This window comes from Thunnus thynnus, chromosome 15 (genome assembly GCF_963924715.1).
Source record: "Thunnus thynnus chromosome 15, fThuThy2.1, whole genome shotgun sequence".
Taxonomy (NCBI): Eukaryota; Metazoa; Chordata; class Actinopteri; order Scombriformes; family Scombridae; genus Thunnus; species Thunnus thynnus.
The window spans coordinates 27516661-27541628 of record NC_089531.1 but is presented as its reverse complement, the minus strand read 5'-3'; the positions used below and the strand labels follow the sequence as shown (position 1 = coordinate 27541628).

Genomic DNA, 24968 nt, shown 5'->3' with positions numbered 1-24968 from the left:
AACTAGGTCAAGAAGATACAGCCCAACCGAACTTCTGAACATTATCAGTAACTCGCCCACCTCACTTCCACTGAGGCTTAGAGTAATGCTCAGCAGACTGCAGCTCCTGAGGACACCATGCCCTGCGGCAGTAGACTGGTGTAGCAGACTACGACGGCTCAGAGGCAAGAGTTCGCTCGTCAACGTTCGCTCAATGGATAACAAAATGGATCTCATCCGGCTGAGACTGAGCGTTCACCAGGAGATGAGTAACTGCAATATGCCAGACTCGGCATTTCAACTCAACCGGTTCTACTCTTCTGCGCAGATTGGAATCAGCTGTCGGGGAAAACCCGAGAAGGAAGACTCTGCATATAATTATCTATAATCACAAATGATTGGCTCCTTAGATATGTTACGTAGGAAATCCTGACTGACTGAATCTGTGTTTTAGAGACTGTCCTTGGTACACTGCGGTTTCAAAGCGGAAAAGCTCAGCCATGGTGTTGACTGCTTATTTCACTCCTGATATGTCTTGTAGCATGTGAAAAACATGAACATGTTAACAGTTAAATACATCTTTAAAAGGCAGAGAAATGTTTAAACGCACATAGAGCAGTAAGTGTAAAAGTTATACTGGGCTCTTACAGGCCACTTGTGGCGAAACAAAGTAAAACTTTTGATGAAGGCAGGAGCACTGCTCTGTGTTCATGGTTTACTCTGAAAACAAGACAAGTTATATCAGGGCACTTTTCACACTGAGCAGGTCTAGACTGTACTCTATATATAGTAGAAACGGTATACCGGCACATCTCTAGTCTCCTGACAATTACAATTATACGCTACTGATTTATAATTGCAAATACGTTAAAAACCACATTAAAACCACCATCAACTCAAAACTCTTGACACCTTGGTTAAGGTTGGGAACAGATCATAGTCTTGGTTATATATTGAATAAGTCAATAGTGACAACAGATGGGACGTGTTGACATTTCTCGCACTAAATAAAAACCATGACCTTACACTAACCTTGACCAAAGTATTTTTGTGGCCTCAATCTAACCACACGCTGGACGCAAGACATGAACCCCAGTCTCCCAAAGCACCTCCATACCACTTGTGTGTTACATGCAGACATTATGTTTCCTCCAAAACAAAACAGGCAAAACTATTTAGTCAAAGTACTATGTAGTAAAAATTAAATACAGTCTAATGTATACCAAATAAAGGTTATATACTGAGGACGATAGAGTCCATTAGCACTCAACATCTTTGTCAATGCTTTCTTATTGATGTTGTGCATTACAGCGTTGTCAGCTGGAAACACCTTAATAAATCATGTTTTATGTTTTCACTTGACTGCAAATTGTATAAACAAATCTTTCGCAATTATATTTAAATGCAGCTTCACTGAATTACATCTTCATTTAAAAGAATATTTGGGTAATCAAACTAAATAACTCAGTTAAGCTAATTCCAACAAAGACAATCAATGTCAATGTACATAAACATTTCATTACATTGTGGACATATGTTAATTAGGTTGCTTACAAACAGTTTTAAATTAGGCCTAGAATAAAATGAAAATGATGGTTATGATGCACCAAACTGAAGAAACTACATTCATAGTATACTGAGTTCACTGTCAAAACAACAGCAGTTGAGGGGATGTTGAATCATTGAATCATGGCATCAACATCCCACTTTGTTTTTTCAGACCATCTTCAACATGGTTGGTGTCCATGACTGTGGTGTCCTGCAGATCCCCCCCACACTGCCAGCTGCTGGGGATTCATCACCTGAATGAAATGAAAAGCCCTGGTGGGAAGCTGATCCTCGGTGTGTGTGTGTGGTGGTAGCTGCTGAGGCCGGGGGCTCGTCCTGGCTGTCTCTGTTGAGCTCCCTGCCAAAACAGTAATGGAATCTCACCGTGGCCTCGCTCTGCATTGGAGTTATTTGTCCTGGTGCCAGGATTTCACTATTTACCCACACAAGCCCTCGGGTAGGAGCTAACCTCTCACCCCTGCAGGAGAGTTGCTTCTCCTCACAGTGCAGTGGAAGCTCTTTCAGCAAGGACAGATCCACCCAGCGATGATTTACGCTCATCCATTAGCTCCTCTTAAAACAGCATTAATGCCTTTTTTTCCTCCTGAACTGCCATGAAAACTAAAAGGGGAGACACCCCCCATTAAGGGCTGAGGCTTGAAGGTGATAGCTGTTGAAAGCCAACCACAAAAGGGCACATTAAGAATTCAACAGCTAGCGCAGCCACATCAACTGGAAAACCAACTGAGGCATGCATTCAGACAATTAACCAGAGATTTACTGTGTGGAGGATGATCCTGCGAGGTATGTGGAATCTGATGCTTCCTCCTGTACATTCTCCTATGTAATACACTCTTTGATTAATGGTAGCTCTGGGCATTGCCAGTGCAGTGACTGGTATCAGGATGGGGAAGGATAGTAGTGTGAATGGCTCCCACAGGCTCCATAGTGCTGCATCTGGCGCGCAGGTGACCTACAGTCGGCCCACCGCAGCACAACTACCTTGAAACTCAACTATCTTTGCACTGAGCGGTTAATTAATCTTATCAAAGGCAGACGTGTGTGCCGTGAGGACAGCTGAGGCGACTCAGTGAATGAAAATACTCCTTCGTGGTTGATGATAAGGGGTACAGATACTTTTCAGATAGGCAACGGAGAGGGATCAAAGTCGCCAAAGAGGAGAAAATGCTGTTGTCTGCTGACTGAAACATATGATAGGCTGATTTTAAGGTGTAGTCTACAATGGAGTCTGTGGGTGCAGCCTGGCTTTCGCTGCACTATTGATTCAGCAGCACTGCAGTTTAGAGAAGCATTGGCTGGATATGAGAAATGGAAAATAAACAGAGAGAACCGAGTGGGAGCTGTGGGAGCTCGATGGGAGCAGAGCAACAGAAATTGAAGAGCCAGTTAAAGAATACAGATTCATGGTTGCAGTCCAAAAGCTATTTACAGAAACATTCAGTCTAATTTAGAAAAAAAAAACACTTTCTAAGCTCTCATTTTCAAATGTTCAAGTCCTTTAATTAACTGTTACACTTTGTACTGCAGTTTAAAAACAATTTTGTTACCACACACAGACTCATACACTCTCACTTTAAAAACCAAACAGAACACCTGACAGGGCACTTATATCTGTCAGAAAATGGACAAAAAGCCTGAAACGATTCTGTCTTTTAGTTTGTTTTGGATTGTGAAAAGGGAACTCCATTGATTTTAAATGTCAGAGCCAATTTGCTAGTCATGTGGAGCTCTATTGAGCCTGTGAAAACAGTTGTATAATGTCTTCTATGGCACTGGAGAAGCTTTGTCAAGTCTGAGAAAAAAATACTGACTTCACGTGAGTAGTCCCGGGTTAGTTTTTAATAGAAAGCCTGTGTTATAAGCTAGTGGTGGGAGTTTGATACATGAGCATTTATCTGGCATCGAGTTTCGGAGCTGGACTTATACTGCACCCCATTTACAGCTGGTATTAACATGCTATTTGTATTTGCAGAACGTGCAATGCACGTTAATGCAGGTATAAATCAGAAGACACATCATCAGCCCCGACAGATTAAGCTGAAAATGGGTTGAAAATAATAAATGGACACAGTGTAAAAATGTCCGTTACTTGAAACTATCACTATCAAACAGAAAGAAATTACACAAATCATCTTCGTTGTGGACAAGATGCCAAGGGAACCTGAATGTCCATCTATGCATTTCTTTGTCATTTCTTCTTTTCTCTGTCTTTAATACATCAATAATTGACCTGACCAGAGACGAAACAGGCTACGGACTGTGCAGCTTATCTGCCAGGCTTTCCTGAGGCCACACATTTCTGCAGCAGTATGGGCCTCAGGTATGCACGATGACTGGTGTCAGTGCAGAGCTGCTTCACCTTATCTTCCCTCTCTCACAACTGGTTGGTCAAGTTAAGCTGTAACAACACAGGCAGATAAAGAGACGCCCAGGACTGTTTCTGTCAGCTGTCCGCTTTATCTCTGTGATGACAGGGGACCCTGGCTACTAACCAGCCACACACACACACACACACACACATACACACATATGACTCAGCCGTTCCTCCGCAGATCAGAGAAGCTGATGTTCATTTACTGACATTTACTTGCTTTCTTAATTATGTTTGCAGAAGGCTGGCTAAGGTGGGGATGGTGAGCTACACAGGCTCCTCAGCAAGAGTGTAACTTTGGTGTGAGAGGTGGGGGCAACATAATAAAAATGGTGAGTCTGGGGGTCCTCCCTCCAGGAAAAAAAAACAATTTAAATCCCATTTCCTCCATGTACATTTAGGAACAACGGTTACATAAAACCTACCTGCTTCTCCATCTTCCATAAGCACCTACACCTCATCTGCTCTCTGATATGAAAGAAGAGTTGAGTTCTAATGTTAAAGTAAACTAGCAGCGAGAGAGACTCTGCTTTTCATACACTGTTGATGGATACTTGCAGCGGTTTAAGGTGGACTCAAGTTACATAGGTTAATAGAAGAATCATGCTGTTTTACAACCACCTTAAATATTTAGTTTGTCAAAACGCTTTTTTCCACCTTTGGAAATATGTGACGGGATGGTGACTGTTTCACCTGCCAGCTAACATTAGTAACAGTAACAATGAACCTAGCAAGAGTGTATCAATGTGGGCTCAGTCAACGTTAGCCGAACATCAACAGAGAGGAAGGGGGAGGGGGACTGGGAGCTTGAACCCTAACCCTAACCCTTTACAGAGTGAATAACATAGTTCAACATCTGAGTATAAACAGCGTGAAGCATTCTCATAGTGCGTTATATTAGTGATACAAGCTATGACACGCTGCTTCCTGATTATTTTTTTCTTTAGTATGAGGACAGGCTCTGCAGGCTCTGTGGTAAGAGCTCAGTTTATTTAGATCTACAGCAGTAGAAACTAAGGCTGCCGCTAATTACTTTCCTTATTGTTTACCCAACTGATTATTTTTTTGATAAAGCGATTCGTCGTTTAGTCTACAAAATGTCAGATAATAATAATAATACAACACAACAATGTCTTCAAATAACTGAACAAAACAGATAAGAAAACAAAGATACTCGATTTAGCCATTTTAACAGAGAAAAGCAGTAAATCCTCACATTTGAAAAGCTTGGCCTTTTTACTTAAAAAATGAATCAAACTTATCAAAGTAGTTTGCAAATAATTTTTTCGTCAATTGAGTAATCACTTCACCTCTAATGGAAATGACAGAGGTGAACAGAGGCCATTTAGTGTCAATTTCTGTCTGTTTCTTTCACCACAGAGATAATTTTTCTTTGTCATGCACATGTATAAAACTCAATTTGAACCAAAAAATGGCTTTCTCCAGGAGAATTCTCGCTGTAGAAATCAGCTTTCTCTATTCCCCAAGCCTGATTATGGAAACCCAGTTTCTTGTTTACAATGTTTAAGAACTCTAGTTACTGCAGAAAGCCAGGAAAGTGGCTACAATAACTTTGAAGAAGTTAGTGTCAAACGAAGAAAGAAACAAAGAAGAAATTTAAGAGTGCAACAATGAGCTACAAAAAGCACCACATAAAACTGTTCACACACTATAAGTAGCTTACGTATAGTAAGAATGTTATTTGTAGTAGTATTGTGGTTTGACCATGATGCTACCTCACTCTTAGAAGTAACGGTTCCAAAAGGGTTCTTCTTGAAGGGCTGAGGTTCTAACTAACTTAACTAACTCTAACTTTTTTTGAACAAAGGGTTCTCCAAGGGTTCTTTGTAAGACTAAGGGTTCCAATAAGAACCCTTTCGATCCAAAGAACCCCTTTTGGAAGAAAGAGTTCTTCAATTCTTGACAGGATTGTTGAAAGCACGGGTGTTAGAAGATCCTCACCCTCATATATTCAAATATTTACCCATGTCTCAAATAGCATTTTTAAATGTAGATGTATCTGGAATCCCTTTAATTAATTCATTTTACTTGTATTTACTTGTATTTTACAACATAGGTGTTGTAGGCTGTGGAGAGACCATAGAGACAACAGTTGAGTTGAGGGGCATTTGTCTGTTGAACATCTTTTCTGATATATTTTTTTTTATCACTTCTAATTCATGATGTACAATACTTAACTGGTGCTTTTAAGAGTGAGTACAGTGCATATATATAATGTAGCTACATGATGTGCTGTCTGCTGGGAAGATCATGTTTTGAACCCTCAATCTTCAAAATAACACTGCTGTGCTCTCACCTACTGAGTCACCATGTTAGTTTTGTTTTGACCACTGTAACTACAACCTCTGGAGGGAGGAGCTCTGGAGCCAAAAAATTACCCTAAATTTATTTTCTTTTTGGAGAGTGGGCAGTTGACCCTCTTCATTTATTTTTCCTTCATTATAGTTGGAGGGAGGGCTGGGGGAATGGAAGGCTACAGTGTGGAGGGGTGTTGGAGCCGGGAATTGAACCCTAGTCTCCCAGGGGAAGGCTGGGGTTTGGTGTGTGGGGCCTGGGAGCTTATTATGTGCCCATACTCTGATTGCTCTCATTGGACCATGCGTTATTTTGTTTGTAGATGGCTTACAGCTTCATCTGGCACAGTAAGTGTGCCTTGGATTGCTGCTTTTCCCTCTCTGCTATGTCACCATTGCTGGAGATTATGTGAATTTACCTGCTGAGAACAGCCTAATGTGCCTGGCTTGTGTCCTATCTGTCGTGTTAGTGATTCCACTGGTCCTATGCTCACTTTTGACCTGTTACCTCAGGGACATACACAGCCTCTCCTGTTCTGTTGCCTTTTCCTCAGAGAGTCTCCTTTCACAGACAGTTCTGGGTAGAACCCTTTATGCTGGGTTTTGGTAGAACCCTCTGAAAGGGTTCCAGGTGGAACCTTTATAAAAGGAACCAAAAAGGCTTCTCCTATGGGGACAAGCCGAAGAACCCTATATGGTTCTAGTCAGCACCTTTATTTCTAAGAGCACAGGGTTCAACCAGTGTGGTTTTTCTATATCTGAATCATTTCTGTGTCACAAATTATCATATTTAATATCAACATTTTCACACATACAAGTCTTTTCAGTTTCACCGACAGTAGATTTATTATTGCAAGCTGTAAAAACCTCTCAAACAGCTTTTACACCATCCAGAGACACTTCAGCTCTTCACTTAAACCTAGACTGATGACTAGAAAAGCCTTTTCAGCCTTCAAATGAGACTTAATTTTAAAGAAACATTACTGAACAATGAAATGAATGACTCTTAAGTTCTTTCAGACTGTGGGTACATAGCTGCAGTCAGTGAGGAACCATCACATCAGAGATGGTGGACATGTCTGGATGATACTCTAATAAAAGCCCACTGATGGCTGGATGTATCAGTCTAGTTCTAATGGGTAATGCTCAGGAAGTGAGAGTGTGTGTCTGTGTATCCGATATGAATGAAGTTTCCTCTTTAAGCGCAGGAGAGGAAGTGGTACAATTATGTGTGAGCGCAATTGTGTTTCTGTTTGAATAGTGCATCTGACTGTGAGTGTGTGTGTGTGTGTGTGTGTGTGTGTGTGTGTGTGTGTGTGTGTGTGTGTGTGTGTGTGTGTGTGGATAGAGAGAACTGCCTGTGTGCATTTCTGTAAGAGACTAAGAGGATACTGCAGTCCTTCCTCTACAGAACAGGACAGCATATCTAATGAGAGGCTAATCATTCATCCAACACAGAGACATGATGTGCATAGCTGATACACGCACACTGATGATGACCTCATTCACACACACACACAAACACACACACACACACACACACCACACACACACACACACACACACACACACACACACACACTGCAGAGACAGGCTTAGTCAGCTGTAGCAAACTGCAGTCAAGAGAAAGGAGGAAATGAATGAGGATGGAGAAGCAGAAGCAGTTGAGGGAAAAGAGGTGAGAGGTTCCTTTCTGAACAGTCAATGAATACTTTGTGTTTCTCATGATTATTACTACCTGAAACCTGAGATCATAAGAATAATGGAGGATTTTACCAAACGGTTCACAAACTGAGCGTGTTTGCTGCTGCGGTGCACTTTGGTAGAACTCTCCTCATCCTACTCAACACACAAGTACAAAGATAGAAAATGTCAGAAAATGGTAAAAAAAAAATGTCAACCACTTTTTCACCACAGACCAAGGTGCAACCACAAATGTCTTGTTGTGTCCTGACCAACAGTCCACAACTCAAAGATATTCAGTTAAATGTCAGAGAACTAAAAAAAACAGAAAATAGTCACATTTAAGAAGCTGGAACCAGTAACAATTAATTGATTATCAAAAGATTAATTTTCTCTCAATGGACAGAAAATGTTTACAAAAACCATTGAGTCAATGATGTTGGTCAGTAAACCACACTTTTGTTTCATTATTCTCATACAGGCAGATGACTGAAAGATGCTTCCTAATGAATACGGTTCAGTTACACTCTCACACTCTTTTCTCTGCTTTTTTTCTGTTGCTCAGTGTTCTGCCTTCAGGTTTGGTGAATTAATGCCTCCAGTCAGACGGGGACCTTCATCAAGAACAGTTAGTTCCAGTTAGTTGCAGTTCAGTGGACAAAGGACAGGAGTGAACAGTTTGGGATACAGTGCTGCACAACAGCCCCCCTTTCTGTTTATGGAATCAAGAATCAAATCTGAATTCAATCATGCACCAAGAATTGGAAACAAATCAAATTGTGAGATTCCCAAAGATTTCCACTCCTACTTGCCAGAGACATTTGTTACATGTCATAACCCTCTCTCTCTCTCTCTCTCTCTCTCTCTCTCTCTCCCTCCATGTTTCCTGTCTGTAGATACACTTACTATTTAATTATATCTGAAAAGTTTAATATTAAAGCTTTTCTTTGAGGTTGAAATCGCTTGCCTTGTTGCCTCTGACACACAGCACTTTATCTTTTAACTACACAGTATCCAGGAACAAACAATATGTCACTCATAAAAAAGTCATAATGTACACAGGATTCTTAGATATCATTGTAAATATGTAAAGATAAATGACCTTCTCACACTCTGCTGCATGTCACTTTGACCTCTGAAACTGAAACAGAAAAACAAAATCAATACTATTTAAATGAGAAGATAAAATACAGGGTAAAGACTGGTGTTAAGCAGAAGTAGCTTTTTTTGCGGTGTGAAGCAGCTGAGAGCTGATGAAGACGTGTACAAAGTGTGAAAGTCAAAAAGGCTTTCACAGGAAGCTGGAGGGAGAGCAGGACTGGGTAAAGAGAAAGTGAAAAATCAGTATTTCCATAGTTCCATCTCTCTGCAGGGGCTGCACAAATCTTCCTCCTCCCTCCCTCCTCTGTCGAGCAGATGGGTGCATTTCTTTCTGTCATTCTCAGCTCAACTTCCTACTTTATCCTCTGTTTTTCCTCCTTAAAACAGTGAACTTTACATTTTTTGTGAATTCTCAGGGATTCTACCCATTTTGCAGGCATCGCTGCACAGATCTGGAGTGATCTGACAGATCAGGATTTCTCCAGCTTGCTTGAAATCTTTTTACAGGAGAACAAAGTGGTCTTAAGCAGCTCCTTAACTGTAGCAAATGTTCCATTAGACATACAAGCACATAATCTCTGAAAAACTCACTGGAATAAATAGAGCAGTTGTGTGTGCTTGTGTGCATGTCTGCTGTCTGTATCACTCTGATTCTGCACTGGAACTAAAATTGAGATAGTCTCAGTTTAAGAGATCTAGAGATCACAGTGGTCACGTGAATTGAGGATATTTCTTAAGTCCAACTCACTTTATTTCACTTTTAGTTGTTGTTACAACAAATGGCATTGATTTGCTCAACCTCAGGTTTTCTAGACCCCCCAAATTGGAGCCAGAAACTTTAGGATACGCAACTAAATTGAGTAAATGAGATGCACACAACATCAGTGAAAGACAACACTGCATGCTTTCCCATGAACTCGCACTTGTTACAGAGATTTAAGCTTGAGATCCAAACATTTCACAATCAGTTTCCCAGCTGACAAAATACCTGATTTGTGAAACTCTGACAGCAACAAATCTTTTTTTTATTAGTTAAGACAAATATAGGAAAGATTCAGGTATCAGCATCTCATTTTCAGCCAGGACTGACCATCCCTTTTGCTAAATGACAAACATCACACGCAGCAGATGATATCAGCTGTAGTTAATTAGCTTTATTTCCATAACCCTTTGGCTGTTGCGTGATGATATCGTGCTCTCTGCAAGCTGGTGTCTGTGCACAGCCAAAGATTGTTAGTGAGCGGAAAGAAAATAACTGCAGGTGTTTCCATCCACCTGTTTCTATGCGCATTTTTATGTTTTTTACACTTGGCTGAGGGGGTGTATCGATAGGAAGAAAATGTGCAGTGGACACAGACTTAGCAAATAAATCATGAAGCGTGTCACCTCAACGTCACTTCAACGTTCCTCAAATTAATACAAGAAACAGAGATGTCATATTCACATCATGTTTTCCATTGTTTGAGCTTTGGCTGCTTTTCTTTTCATGACGTCATCTTGTCTTCTGCTATAGTTTGTCACCGGCTGCAGATTTAGTGCCACCAACTGTTTATCTTAATGACCAAACTTCTAAATGCACATTAATTCGCATTTACTTTCGCTGATTTTCATGTCAAGTAAGTGCAAATTTTGGATGCAGACTTGGATTGTATCATCACTCTACAATCAATCTAAAAGACCAAAAGATTGGTAACTTTTCAAAAATGATCCAGCTGATCGCCTCATGCCATTTTTTGGAGAATTCATTCATTCATATGTCAATATTCATTAAGTTAATTGTTATTGGGGCCTTCGGTATTTGGAGTGAATAGCTTGTGTAAAATGAGGTGTGCGATGTAAGTGCGCTACACCTGTTATTTCATGGTGTCATTTAATCAGCACTGCATATATCTTCTGCTGCTTATCTTGTTCTCAGGCTGTAGTTACAGGTTGTGAACATATGGTTCTTCCTTCCCTGCCAAGAAAAATGATCACAGATCTAAATTGAATCTCTTTTAGTTATTCATAACTTCAGTTACATGCTGGTGTTGAAGGGAAAAAACCCCTAATTAGATTTGATAAGGGATTTGAAAGGATTTGGATACACAGATTTGAAAGTGGATTTGGATTCAGTAAAATGTTATGAAACCCTACAGAGATCATAAGACATAGAGATGGGTATTGCAGGTATGTACCATTATTTCAGCATTCAATTAAATAAATCATTGACTGTGTTATGTACAGTGCTATGTGTTCACATCAGGTGTACAAGTGAACAATGAACTATTACCTCATTAACAGGTGTAAATGAGACGGTTACAAGTTATGAACTGGTGGTTTAATTATAACACCATATTGGCAACTTTTAATTAGTCCTTCAGAACAGAGCAGGCGGTCTCAGATGGCCTTAGCCTTCAGGGAGCCAATTTAGTTCATACACAAAAAGGTCTAAGTAAGTCTGGGGCCAAATGTATATCTGAAAGCATGGACATTAATCTGCTGCTATAACAGCCTCCGGTCTTCTGCTTTCAGTCTTTCCACCAGATGTTGGAACCTGGCTGCAGGGATTTGCTCCAATCCATTAGTGAGGTCTGACACTGATGTTGGGTGATTAAGTCCAGTTCATCTCAAAGGTGCTGGGTGGGGTTGATGTCAGGGCTCTGTGGAAACCAGTCAAGTTGTTCCACAGCAAACTGAGAGAAGCATTTTTTTTTATGGAGCTGGCTTTAAGCATGGGAGGTAGTGTCATGTTGAAACAGGGAAGGGACAAACACAAAGTTTTGATGTTAAATTGGAATCAGACTATGTCTAAAATCTCATAGTACGCTGTAGCCTGAAGATTCTCCTTCATCAAAAACCACTAAAAGATTAAAAAAAATCTATATGGACAGGTACTTTTGTCCACATATTGCAAGCTATATTGATTTTTTCTTTAAAAAAATATAATAATCCTTATCAACAGTCCTTTTTTTTTTTTGCTTTGACACCAGCCTATCAAGTGACACACAGTCAACTGTGTGGTTTCAAAGTAAACTGTAACTACTAACCACAGCGTGACATGCTACTGCTTTCTAACATTACAAAGGCGAGGGCTTGAGAGTCCTTGAGCTCGAATGAGGAAGACATCTCTGATAGGGCAGTGGTGTTGTGGAATTATTTCAGCTATTTTAAGTATTTGAAATGAAGAAGATTGCAGTATACATTGACAAAGATTCATGGCTATGAGGTAGAGTAATATAGCAATCTTCTTTCATCATTTCAGACTGTAATGATGAAACAGCCTATTATTATTATCATTATCCTCCCCCATAACCAGTGAACTGGCATGGTAAATACACACTCATTTCTCAACAGCAAACCACAAGCTCAGCACTGTTCCCTATCAACCAAAACACAAAACTACACAGTCATCACCAACACCACAGCATTCTGCTTCATACATACTGTTTTTTTATACAGCTGTTAGTTCATAGTAATAATCATTTTAGTTGTTGTTGTAATCACATTTAGACTGTATCGTCCCGCCCTCCCTCCGTCTCTGTTCTTGTATGAACAAATGCAGCTTTTTGTCTGAGCAGCGAGTTGCTGGCTGAACAGCTGGTGTGCCCACAAGCCGGCTGTTTCACTGCGGGATGTTTCCTAATAACAAACCGGACCTCCTCCCATTTATCTGACAAGACCACATCTACAGCTACAGTAGCTGGCTGAGATGCTGCAGGGCTGAAATGCAGACCTCAACTACAGACCAGACCGCTTCACACATATGTTTCAACCTCCCCCTGAACATGCCAGAGGAAAAGGGACTCTACCACAGGAAAGAAGCTGCAGTTCTGGAGAGTATCTGACGCCCAATCCACTTCTATAGCATTATTTTCATTATCAGTTATAAGGTGGCATCTCTAGATGTCTTGTTTTATTAAACCAACAGTCTAAAACAACCTTGTATTCAGTTTATTATCATAGAAGATGAAGGAAAGTCTCACATTTTAGAGTCTGGAACTATCGAATGTTTGTATTTTTTCTTGAAATATGACTGAAATGATTAATCGCTTCTCAAGATAGATGCTGATTCATTTTGTCAATTGACTAATCGAATAATCGACTCATCGCTAGTATCTAAACACCTTTCATATATTGAACTTGGCTAGACCGCTCTCTGACAAATGTACCTTCTAAATAAAGACTCAGGGTGCACTATTTTCTCATTCAATTATTGGGCCATATGAAGAAAAAAACTAAAGGGTCTCTCAAGCATTTTTCAATTTATCCTCATCCTGTATGTTCTTCAGAGTCTGATATTAAAGGATCTAGTAAAAAAGTAAAAAAAATAATCCCTGCATGACAAGCTGGGGAGCCCAGACAAACACAGGATGTTTCGTGAGACAGATGGAGAGAACATTGGCCCTGAGGTCCTCTCTAAAATAAGGTTTTATATCATGTACTCATTTTTAATGGTGACTGTGGAGGTTGTCCAATTAAACAGAGGTGGGCTGCTGAATTCCGTGTTCCCCTCAGTAATACAACATTAATGTACATGAAATAGGGATCCACTGATCTGATCTGTCGGGTCAGCAGAGACTGACCCTTTTAACCAGATAAGTGACCAATCTACATTAAATACAGTCTTCTGTTCGGCTCCGTTCATGTGCTGCTTTGAGTTAATGTTGATGTGTAAAGAATGTGCTGATTCTACAAATCACTTCCTTCATGTACATCATCATAACGTTTGTGTAAAACCAGAAGTGGTGATAGTGGCATCCGTGTTTGGATAAAAGTTAACTCCATATGGTTTTTTCAAAAAAATTTGTTTCGAATATTTCGTGCTCTTTTTGTCTGAAAGATGTTTTTGAATATAGCACATTGTTTCATTCTTTTCATTATCAAGTAATGTGATGATTTTATTCTCAATTAGTCATTTTACTACTTAAAACGACAGACATAGTGATGTAATAGTATACACAACAATTTCCCAGCACCAAAGGCAACTTCCTTAAATGTCTTGTTTTGTCTGATGAACATTACAAAACCCAAAGACATTCACTTTACTATATTAGACAAAGACAAGCAGCAAATCCTGGAACCAGCACATGTTCTGCATTTTTCCTTGATTAGCCTAAAAATAGCACAAACAACGCAGATTCATTTTCCGTTGATCTGATTGATTAATAGCATGGAGAAAATAAGTTCTACTACATGTTTAACAAAGCCTGATATATAGAGAATGGCTCAGAAAACAAGGGCTGATTTACACCTTACTGTTGACAGACTATGTTGTGGCAGATGGTGTTTGGTTTTAGTGGTGAAGAAAAACGGAGATGAAGTGTGTAATAAAGCTGAACGCTACGTTTTACCTCAGCTGTCCCGTGGACACAGCGAGGACGGCGAGCGCGGCGTCGGCTCCGATCGCAGCTGCTCGGCGTCGTCTGTAAGGTCTCTATCTGCTCGCGACACCGGTAATCCTTACAGCAGCCAAGACAAGTTGAACGTGAAGGTACTTTTTTTTTGAAAAGACTGGGCTTACGGCGTTGTATAATCCATTAGGTTCCCATTTAAAAATCATTTCAAATGCTGTTTGTTAGAAGACGTCTCAGAGTGTGTGTGTAAATGTTTCTCCTTTGGTTCTGACATGTTCACTTTGTTGGTTTGTAGATTTATCATCTCTGTGGTAAAAGCTCCATTTATGTTGGTTTACTACGGCTGGTAAAGAGCTGAATAGCAACATAACACTAATTTCCTGTCTGTCAATCATTGTGAAACTGCTGTGGGGGGATTTCGGTCGTATGTACATTTTACTGACATCTTTAAACTCTGTCTTGTGCTTGCATCAGACACTTGAGGGGACTAGAAAGCCCTGAAGATATAGAAGTTATTTCTGACTTTGATATGCGTGTATTACGGTCCTCATACTGTAACTGTAACAGCTGCCGATACCTCGTAAAACATAGAGTTATGAGACAGATGTATGAGAAGAGTCATTGCTAGAAACACTTGCCAGTAAAACATCTTTTCTTCCTTTTACTGACTCAAAAGTCTGTTATGGGCTTGATCCTGAAAAAAAAAAAAAAAAAAAAAAAAAGATATGGAATCCTTGACTCAAACTACTTTCCTACTGTCCAGCTGGCCAGACCAGGACCAGGAAAACCACATGCTGCACTAACCCAGATGTGCCTTTTTGGAAATGATTTAATATTTACATTGGTTTTTGTTTTCATATGAAAAGGGTTCAATGTAAATATACCAGCTGTCAGGGGATTTAGTTGACAAATATTGATTTTTCTCCTTTGATTCTGCCCTCACCACAGGAAGCATCATGTGTTATTGACCGCCTCCATTCTTAACACAATAAAACTGCACACAACGCAAAAAAACACCACCATGCAAGTTGGTTAAATTGTGGAAATGTATTTCCTCATCTTCATAGCTCACTGGAGTGTGATTAACGTGCATGTAACGCTGAACTCTCTTACATTACTTCATGCTAATGTTCAACCGACATGTGATTCTCTTGTTGCTGCTGCATGTTTGTATTGACATCACTGGATGGTCACAGTAAATAATGCAGCAGTTGTTTTCATGAAGACATGGAGTCCTCAGGGCAGAAGTCTGCTGTTGGGTCTCTGTTGAAAACATCACATCAGACCTTCCTCTCTCTCTCTGCATCGTGCTCTCCGTTGCAGAAATATAGTACTTGTTGCCTCTTTTGCCTGGTCGGTAATTTGCGCCTGTGCATGATTAGCAGAGGTGGTAAGTCCCCCGGATTCTGACACATTTCATCTCATTATCAATTTAATAAGTAGATGATGCCTTAAACACATCTGCACACTTTCCCCAAAGGTTCATGTTTCAGTTCATAGATGTGTATTTATTATTTATGATGGCCTGTGTTTTAGGGGAGGTGGACAAACTCCACCATAAAACACTGTGGGAAAGTCTGCACAGGTCACCAGAGAGGAAGAATCGATGCTGACGCAGCACCACAAGCTGGTGCTTGCATGGATTGCCCAGATTGAAATGTTGCAACTTTGATGCTGCAATTTGCAACTTTCAACAGTGAGGTTCAGACCAGTGTGAGCTTCACCTTTTCTCTAGAACACCACGCTTTATTCACCACATCAGGGTGACTGATGAAGGGTAATCAGGGTCAATCTGATGCTGTTCAAGGTTCAATTTTGAAAAAAAAAAAGATTATTTGCTGCTTTCTCTGCTCTTAAATGATAGTGAAGTGAATATCTTTTGGAAGACATCTGAAGACATCACCATGGACTGCAAATAATGCTGACTGACATTTTTCACTATTTTGGGAAATGTGACTGTGATGATGACCCAGAACTCTCATCAAGGAGGAAAAGCTGAAACCTAGCTTGTAGACAGACTGATCTAAGGGTGAATGATATTATTAGGATGAGATCAGTTATGCATTTCTTTGTTTTCAACTTTGGATAATAAGTTGGAATATGTCACTGAAAAACAGCAATACTCAACATTCATCACTTGTTGAAGGAGAAGTGCAGCGTTATCATTATGAAAGTGAACAAAGCAAATCATTTGCATAACCTAAATGACATAAACATCATTCACATGGTGGAGGGTTTTTTTTTTTGACAGCTGAATGGAAAGACAGTATTTTGTCAGAGCAAAGCTGAGCTCAGTGTCTATTATCTTCCTTTGAGAAAGTGAACCAGCTCTTGGTGAAAGCTGAATTATGTTTGAGTCAATCATATCTCCAGCCTGATAGTCATGGATGAATTCACATTTCTCTCATTCAAACCCATTCTGCACTGATACTTTCTTCTGCCTTATTGCTTTCATTTCTTAAGATCTTTCGCTGATATCCGCTGTTATTCCTCTGGAACGCACAGTCTTACTGGGATTAAGAAAGAGAGAGAGAGAGAGAGAGCATGGCCAATTCCCCCTTGGAATCCACACATTGTTTTCCCTCAGCCGATGGGGGATTCTTATCAAAACGCTGCCAGGACGATCATGAAAGGATATGGTAATTATGGAAAACACACACACACACACACACACACACACACACACACACACACACAGGGAGAGAGAGAGGCAGAAAGGCCGAGCAAGCACTGGGCTAATATAATGTGTCTGGTGTGGGGGCTATTTACATACCCTTCCAGAGCGCTTGTCACATTCAATTAATTACTCTCTGGCAGTGTGACAAAGATGATTAAAAAGAATGATGAAAAAATATTTCCTCATATCCCTCCCCCCCCAAAAAAAAAAAAAAAAAAAAAAATATCAGCTAAGTCCTTTTAAATGAAGCCAAATGATATCTAAAACAAGGCATGCTGTCTTTAGAAAACTTAAAGGTGTTTTTCTGTTCGTTCCCCCCAGAGGGATTACAGTACCGTTCCTGCTATTGCAGAAGGGAATGCAGAAAATGAGCCAGAGAGGATGTTTGTAGGAGTGGCTGTGATCATGAGCTGCGCTTTTATTCTGGCAGGGAGGAAAAAAAAAAAAAAAAAAAAAAAAAAAGGAGCTGAAGCCTGTAGGGTAATGAGCTGCATCACAGCGTCCGTTCATAACCCCTCACATCTGATGTCTTTCAGTGAACGCAGCCTATTTAACACTGTCACATCAATTAGCAGGTGAAGAAAGGCTGTGGAGATGTGGAGCCTTTTGTTCCACAAAAAAAGACACGGTGTGAGCGGAGGTACAGTACGCTTTAAGAGAATTTTATCCCGGCAAAAAAAAAAAAGGTTTTAATGTTCACAATGTGCGATTGTGCTTCGCTTATCGCACAAAAGAACAGCCTGAATGGGGATTGTTGTGGTGAAAGGTGTAGGCTAAATCAAACGGCGTGGGATGTGACAGCCTTGTGGGGGAATTGGGAGCTGTTAAGAGTGAGGCAAATACCCCAAGGGGCATATGAATACAGAAATCTACATTTCAAGTAGCGCCGCGCCTCCGCTGGCTCCTATCTCTCTACCTGCCGCTGAACTACGCTCCAGCAGCCTGAGCCTAATTTTTCACTTATGACTGAGGACTCCGACCGCAGCCGGGCTGAATCCATTTGTCACAAGAGCTCCTTTTCAGTGAGGACGTTCTTCAAGGAAGCCTCCCTTAGAAAAAAAAAATGTAATTTTCTATACAAATGGCTGCCCATGAAATTTCTTTTTCCCCCCTCTGCTGTTTGGCCCTTTGTCAGGAAACATAATGGCTTACTTCAACCAGATTAGCCTTGTCTTTGAGATCGGAGAGCCGACAAACAAACCGCGACGTGCGGGGGAGATCTCTCCGACTCTGACGGATAGTCTCTTCATGAAGAGAGCTTATTTTCTATCATTCCTCACCTGCTAAACGGCACTGTGAGTGTGCATTTTACACCGCAAGCAAGGTGGTGGATGAATTGTTCAGACACAAAGGTTTGAACGGAGAGGTGGCTTTTTTAACACCTTTCAAAATGTTTTTTTTTTGATGAGTTAACATAGTGAGACAGAAAGTGCTGAGCGTTTGTTAAAAAGTTACAAGAGCAGCAACAGAGAATAAAATCACTAACATGACTTCAGAGTCTATGTTCCATGCAAACAATGGATGTGGCTGTTCTCTTCTTCTGACAGCACTGGATCAGCTGCTCTGTTGTATACTGTCCGCTTGGTGACTAAGGCTGATCAGGCTTTTATTTATTTTATTTTTTTGTGAAGCACTTTGTAACAGTGTTAAGAAAAGTGCTGTATAAATAAAGTTTATTCATATTATTTTAACTGTCTAGAACAATATAATCAAGTTATGCACAAGCCTGAGAAGAATGATGGTGTATGAATGTCTAACTGGGAATCTAAATAGGAAGCGAGACGTGAAACGAGACCATCCTCTTCAATCCACACCGACAGCGACTCTGACCCGCGTTCATCTCTCAGCTGCAGCTCGTGTGGAGCCGAGAGAGGACAGCTGCGGGACAAACTGCCTTCACCGGGCTGACTGACGGCACAAATTTACTGAACCAAAACAGTTTTCATGTCAGCTCCGCGGGAAGAAATCTACAGTGTTTGTATTTTATTGATTCAGTGATTTTATTTCCTACCACCGTAGCAGGCGAGAGGGAATCTGCCCGCAGTGAAACAAGTGAGCTCACAGACAAGACCGGGAGCCTTGATCAATCAATATAGATACGGATAATAAGTTCAAAACACATATACAGCGGGATATTTGTGTGATTTAAACAGCTGCTTGCTCAGATTGTGCTGCACTAAACATGACGGAAATAGACTGGGAGCGTAAAAAAATGCGAGCGGTCTTCCATAAGACTGTCTGGGACTCGGTGTGGATTGATACAGTTAATAAAATGGGAGCGTATCTGTTCCGTGAGACACGCGAGTGACGGACGTCAGGAACGCTCCTACAAATGCCTTCTATGTGGATTGGCTGTCACGGCCTCATGTTCGCTTACATGAGAAGTATTCCAATAAATTACACTCTGTGAGGTTTATAGATTGTTAATGTGAGTGAAAGACAGCACTGGTACCACATCTGTAGATGTTGGTAGACACTCTGAGTCAGAGTGGTGCATACCTACTTTTTAGGTCGGATTATTTGGAGTGTCTAAACTCAGCTGTGGCCAACGTTTTCTCAGCCCACAACCCTGAGTGTGTCCTCGCATCGTTGAGTTTCTCTGGTTTTTCAGCCCTACAGGAAATGCCTGGACTTCAGTGACTTGCTGCCTGCGTTGCTCACAGGCTTGCACCTCCACCTTCCCTTCGCCCTCTAAACGCTGCTCCCAAAAGTTTTGAGAAGAATGCTGACTCACAAAACCCCACACAATGAAAGCTCTTACGCAGATCTTGATTGGCAGGAACGCGTGGTACCTCTGCCTTTCACCGCGCTCTGACTCTGGAGGAAAATAAACCATGCAATCCAGTTGAGCCACAGCAGAGTGCCTTTCCCACCCTTTGGGAGTGTGAGCAAACACAACAGTGTTGCTACAGTGATCCTCATGGTAAACACTGCCAATCAGGTCAATCGTACAGATATTTATTTATTCTATTTCTTTACCCGCGACTCTGATTCATGCCTCAGACTGCTTACAAGGTCCATTCACGACGGTTCAGCCAGAGCAAACAGTGGCGCAAACACGGCACAATAATCTACCAATTCATGTGACTCATTGAGCCGGCACAATCCATTCACACAGCTCACACAGTGCAGGCTCACACACACACACACACACACACAAAAGTGCCTCAGGTGTCAGAGCAGATAGCCCTTTTAAAAACACACAATCAACAGGCTCCTACCTGCAATTTGGCGGCGGGTCCAAGGTTATCTCTGCTAGCTCTTTCTGGATCCTAAAAACGAGATGAAGATCTGTGTTACAATCACACTCTGAAAACACACACACACACACACGCACAAAACACAGACAGTTATATAAATCCTGCCTGTAAAAATCAATCTGTAAGTGTACACACTGAATACCTCATTGATTTTCTAATGAGCTCCTGAGAGCTGTGACTGAACACAGGAATAAGTCCTGTCACACAAGATCAACACGGGGATGCATGGCTGAATATTTGCCGTTTTTTTTAACTGCGCGCGCATAAATTGATATTGATGTCACAAGGCCATGTCGGATGAGGGAATCATCATCTGATATATGTGAGCAAATTAATTTGGCTGCTGATCATGGTCCTGTCTCACCCCTCACGCTTTCAGGAGGCTGGTGGGAGCATTTCCCTCATAGGGCACATTAAAAAAAAAAGGTTTGATGAATAGACCGTAGAGGGGTCAGATTTCTCCCTGGTTAAGTATTCATGACATAACTACGCCAGTGATTTGCCTAAAAGGATCCAGCAGCCAGGTGTTATATTTTACAGTCATTCACTCAGCTGTAAATGCTGCAGTTATTCCCTCTTGTGCAGAGGAGACCACCTCTGTCTCATTTACATTTCTGCTTTTGTTAAATGCGAGACACTCGAAAATGTTTCAAACCAGGTTTTTCACCAAGGTGTTGATGTATCTACAGTTTGCTTTTTCCATGACTTTCCACAGACTGTAAGTAAATGTGCTTCCATGACATAAAATATTTATTTTCTTTCTTTTGGGTTGAATATTCTCTTTCTGATGCAGTTTAGTTGACAACTACAACAAAAAGCATTAAATATGTGAAACATCTGCATCTTCTATTGTCTGTTTTGTCAAATTTTGCAATATTCTAGAAATTCAATGACCTGAGCTTTGTCCAAAATCACTCAATATTTACTAGATAGTGCATGACATGCCCTGCCATCTTATTTGGGTGTCTGAATTCTGAGTGAAATTTTGCTCTACATAATGCTCTCAAAAGCTGCGTTTCAACCGCAGGAACTTTACACAGTGACTAAGAACCTTTTGAGGAACCTTTTCCTGCATTTCCACCACAGGGATCAGGGTCTAAATTAAGTTCCAGGGAGATTGCTCAACCCCCAAAAAAAGTCTCTGCTTTGGGGGGTGGGGTTACTTTCCAAAGTAAACTTTGGGGGCGGGGTTTGCAGAGGTGACCATCGCTGATTGGTCAAACATACACATAAAACAAGGAAGTACTTTAGTATCGATTTAGGAACTTTTTAGGACAAGGGAAGGACATTTCTCTTCATTTTTTAATATTAAAAGTAAAGTAAGGCGTTGTTGTCGGCGTCCCGACTCATTTTAAAAAAGATGAGAGAAAAAGAGAGAGATAGCATGAGCGAGCTGAGAGCAGGAGTGAGTGAGAGGGAGAGAGAGACAGTGTGGTGGTGGTTGAGCGGGGGCGAGGGAGCGGCGGTAGTGAGAACAAAGCAGTAAATGAGAGAAATAAAATGTTATTTTCTGATTGTTTCACAGCGGTTATGTTCTGAAGGAGAAATAAATAACCATCAAACACTCAACAGATGATTTACAGTGAAGACAGCCACGCATAGTTTCATTCTCCTCCTCTGCATTTCTCCTTTTCATTCATTCATTACATCCAACTCCTGCAGCAGTAAATACAAAGGGCAAATCTGTGTTGTTGTTTCCTCGTGTTAATACTGCGTCTCTAAATGCTGCCATCATTTTTAAATTCCTCATGGGTCTAATTTGCATGATCTACCTGGTTCCTCAGATAGAGTGGAAACACAAACAGGATGCACAACAGGGACTTAAAGTTCCAAGTTTAGTCCTTGAGATTAGTTCCTCTGGGTCCAAAGTACCTGGAACTTTTGGTGTGTTGTGTCAAATGTTTGTGTTAGTTTTTATCATATTTAGCAAACCTCATCCTATTTTTTATAGTCAAGTTTTAGTTGACTAAAAGTCTGGGCATTCTAGTCTTATCTTAATCAAAGAAAGTCCAGCCAAAACCATTAATTTTTTTGTCATTTTACTGAAGTCAAACTTATTTCACATAAGATTTAATCTTATCGTTATCTGATGAAAAACACAGGTTGAATGATTAAGAATGCTGCTTTGCAGGAAGTGTCTGGTCTGATGGTATCAATATAAGGAATACATCCAGTCATGGAACGTGCTCTGTTTTGCATATTTATTTTGAACCAGCATGATTCAGCAACTGGGGCCCGATACTTTCTTTAAAACTATTATAAAACAAGGAGAGCTGTTCAGACAATGAAATGTTTTGAAACCAATGTTTTGGTTGCCCAAAGTATAAACTTACCTTTCTGTTCTGAACAACAGAAATAAAAGTAGTTAGCCTAATACAACTGAAAAGAATACTGTACACACACCAACTGCAATCTGCTTGCAATAAAAAAATTAAATAGATCTGAGGTCGGTGTTAACGAGAAAAGAAACATGTGCCCCATGGACTTAATAATGACATAAGGATAACAAAATAACTGTCTAGCAAGCTAGTTCACATGGCATCAGTATTAAAGGTTAAACAAGGTAAGGTTTGCTAGAGTAACAACAACCATGATAAGGAAAGGTAACGTTATACACTGCTACTTTAATCAATACAGCTGTCTACACAGGCTGCATAATGGCTCACGTTTCACTCACACTATATACACGTAAACGTGACCTGAAGTCTATTTTCCTCTGTTTTATGTGTGTAACTACAGTCAGTGTATTGGGCCCTGAGTGTTTCCAACACGTGGGTGACCTACACTCAACACTGTACCTGAACGCCTCCACTGTAGACACAGAGACAGAGCACTCACTGCTGCTGCTCTGCTAGCGTGCTGCTCTGCTAACGTGCTGCTCTGCTAGCGTGCTGCTCTGCTAGCGTGCTGCTCTGCTAACGTGCTGCTCTGCTAACGTGCTGCTCTGCTAACGTGCTGCTCTGCTAACGTGCTGCTCAGGCTACAGCTCCTGTGATTCTATAATATTTTGTCTTCTCTTTTTTTCTTATTTTGGCAAAGTTTTTATGTTTAAACTACATTTTAGTTTTGCCTTTTTTTGTCAACAGTCAGTGTTTAATGACGTTGGGGCCTTCCCATCATTGTCTCGTCTTAGTCATGGAAAAAAAGGTTGTTGATGAACATATTTAGTCATAGTTTTCATGAACGAAATTAATATTCATTTCACGATGACATGGCAATAAATGGATGTGCAAAATCACACTATAAATGATGCAACGTGAGGCTCACTTACATTACACTAAAACTCTTTTTCAGCTTGAGAGATGTACTTTGTCAAACATGTTAAAATGCTACTTTACTGTACAATTGAGATAACATCTACTGTATTTCTCTGCAGGATAAAAGGGTCTAACGTTTATGGATAATGACATGCTGCACTTGTGAGTTTATTCTTTTATTTCTGTCAATTGCATGTAAGACAATGTGCAGACTTTCTCCAAATCACCAAATAATTCACGTCAAATTTGGCCATGGAATCTTTTGGCTCCTCATTTTCAGACACAATATACAGTAGTGACTTTCAAATCCAAATTGTGATCTGTGTTCCCAAGGAACTCAGCACTTACAAGCATATGGTTTGGGACGGTCCTTCTGTCTACACATTTTGAAAAGCCAAAAGTTATTATGAAAAACTATCTTTGTAGCCAACATTTTATGACTTAATGATGATTCTTGCATAGAGTCAAATGCAATGTAATGTAACTTGTTGGCTGGCTTGACAGCAGTGAATAAATGAATTATTCATCGATGGATTTCGCCACATAAGCTTCTTCTTGGACAATTGTTATGATTTTTGCATGGCGTTGAGATGATGGAGCTGTCTACTGCTGGAATTCACAAGGCCTGGTCAGATATGCTAACGAAATATATGGTGCTGGAAGCTTATAGTGATGTAGTGACTAAAAAGCAAGACTGATAAATTGGCTAGGTCAGTATATTGGCAGATATTAGCTTATTGCAGATATAAAGTATTACTGTGTATGTTGATGAATGAAAAAAAATGTGAGAACTTGAGGATGAAAAAGAAGACGTCTTTGTACAAGAGTATCAAGATATGTTTGAGGTCATTTAGAATCAGAGTTGTCACTACGTAGTTTATCTTTCAACTGGAAAATGTCCCACTTGGTACATATCTTTGTAACAATTCTAAAAAAAAGTATATGATTGTATATGAAAAGTATATGGTATATGATTATCAAACCTCTTAAACATCAACACCAGCATTGCCCTCAAACACCCAGCATGAGTTGCTCTAGTTGGTGAACTACTGTGGCCAACACTACTAACCAAATTGAGGTCACAGGCTATTAAAGGCCACAGGGTGTGAGAATGAGGTGACGGGACACTGTATATAGTGTTTGAAACATATGTCGTCTCCAGCACAAAATAGAAACAGTACAAACTGTTGTTTACTTGGTATTTTCTTCTGCAGGGTTTTGTCTGAGGTCAGCTACAAAGAAGGTACAAAGAAGTCAACACTTAATCATAAAAGAACTCCTGGAATGGCTTATGCATCACAGGTTGATGATACATAACCGGGTAGAGTATCCAAGGGGGGGATTTTCCTTTAAACTCTCCTCAGAGGGGAAATGACTGCACACGACTCACTCGGGGGAAAGAGGGAAAAAAAAAAAGACATAT

The 24968-nt window shown here is 40.5% G+C and overlaps 1 protein-coding gene across 1 annotated transcript in view; it reads right to left on the bottom strand.

The window, feature by feature from the left end:
• Positions 1-24968, bottom strand: part of LOC137198023 (ubiquitin-conjugating enzyme E2 E2-like) — a 67608-nt gene that overhangs the window by 36243 nt on the left and 6397 nt on the right. Inside the window, exon 3 of the mRNA XM_067611611.1 lies at positions 20250-20300. Within this exon, the coding sequence (XP_067467712.1) occupies positions 20250-20300 (51 nt within the window). The remainder of the gene's footprint in view (positions 1-20249; positions 20301-24968) is intronic.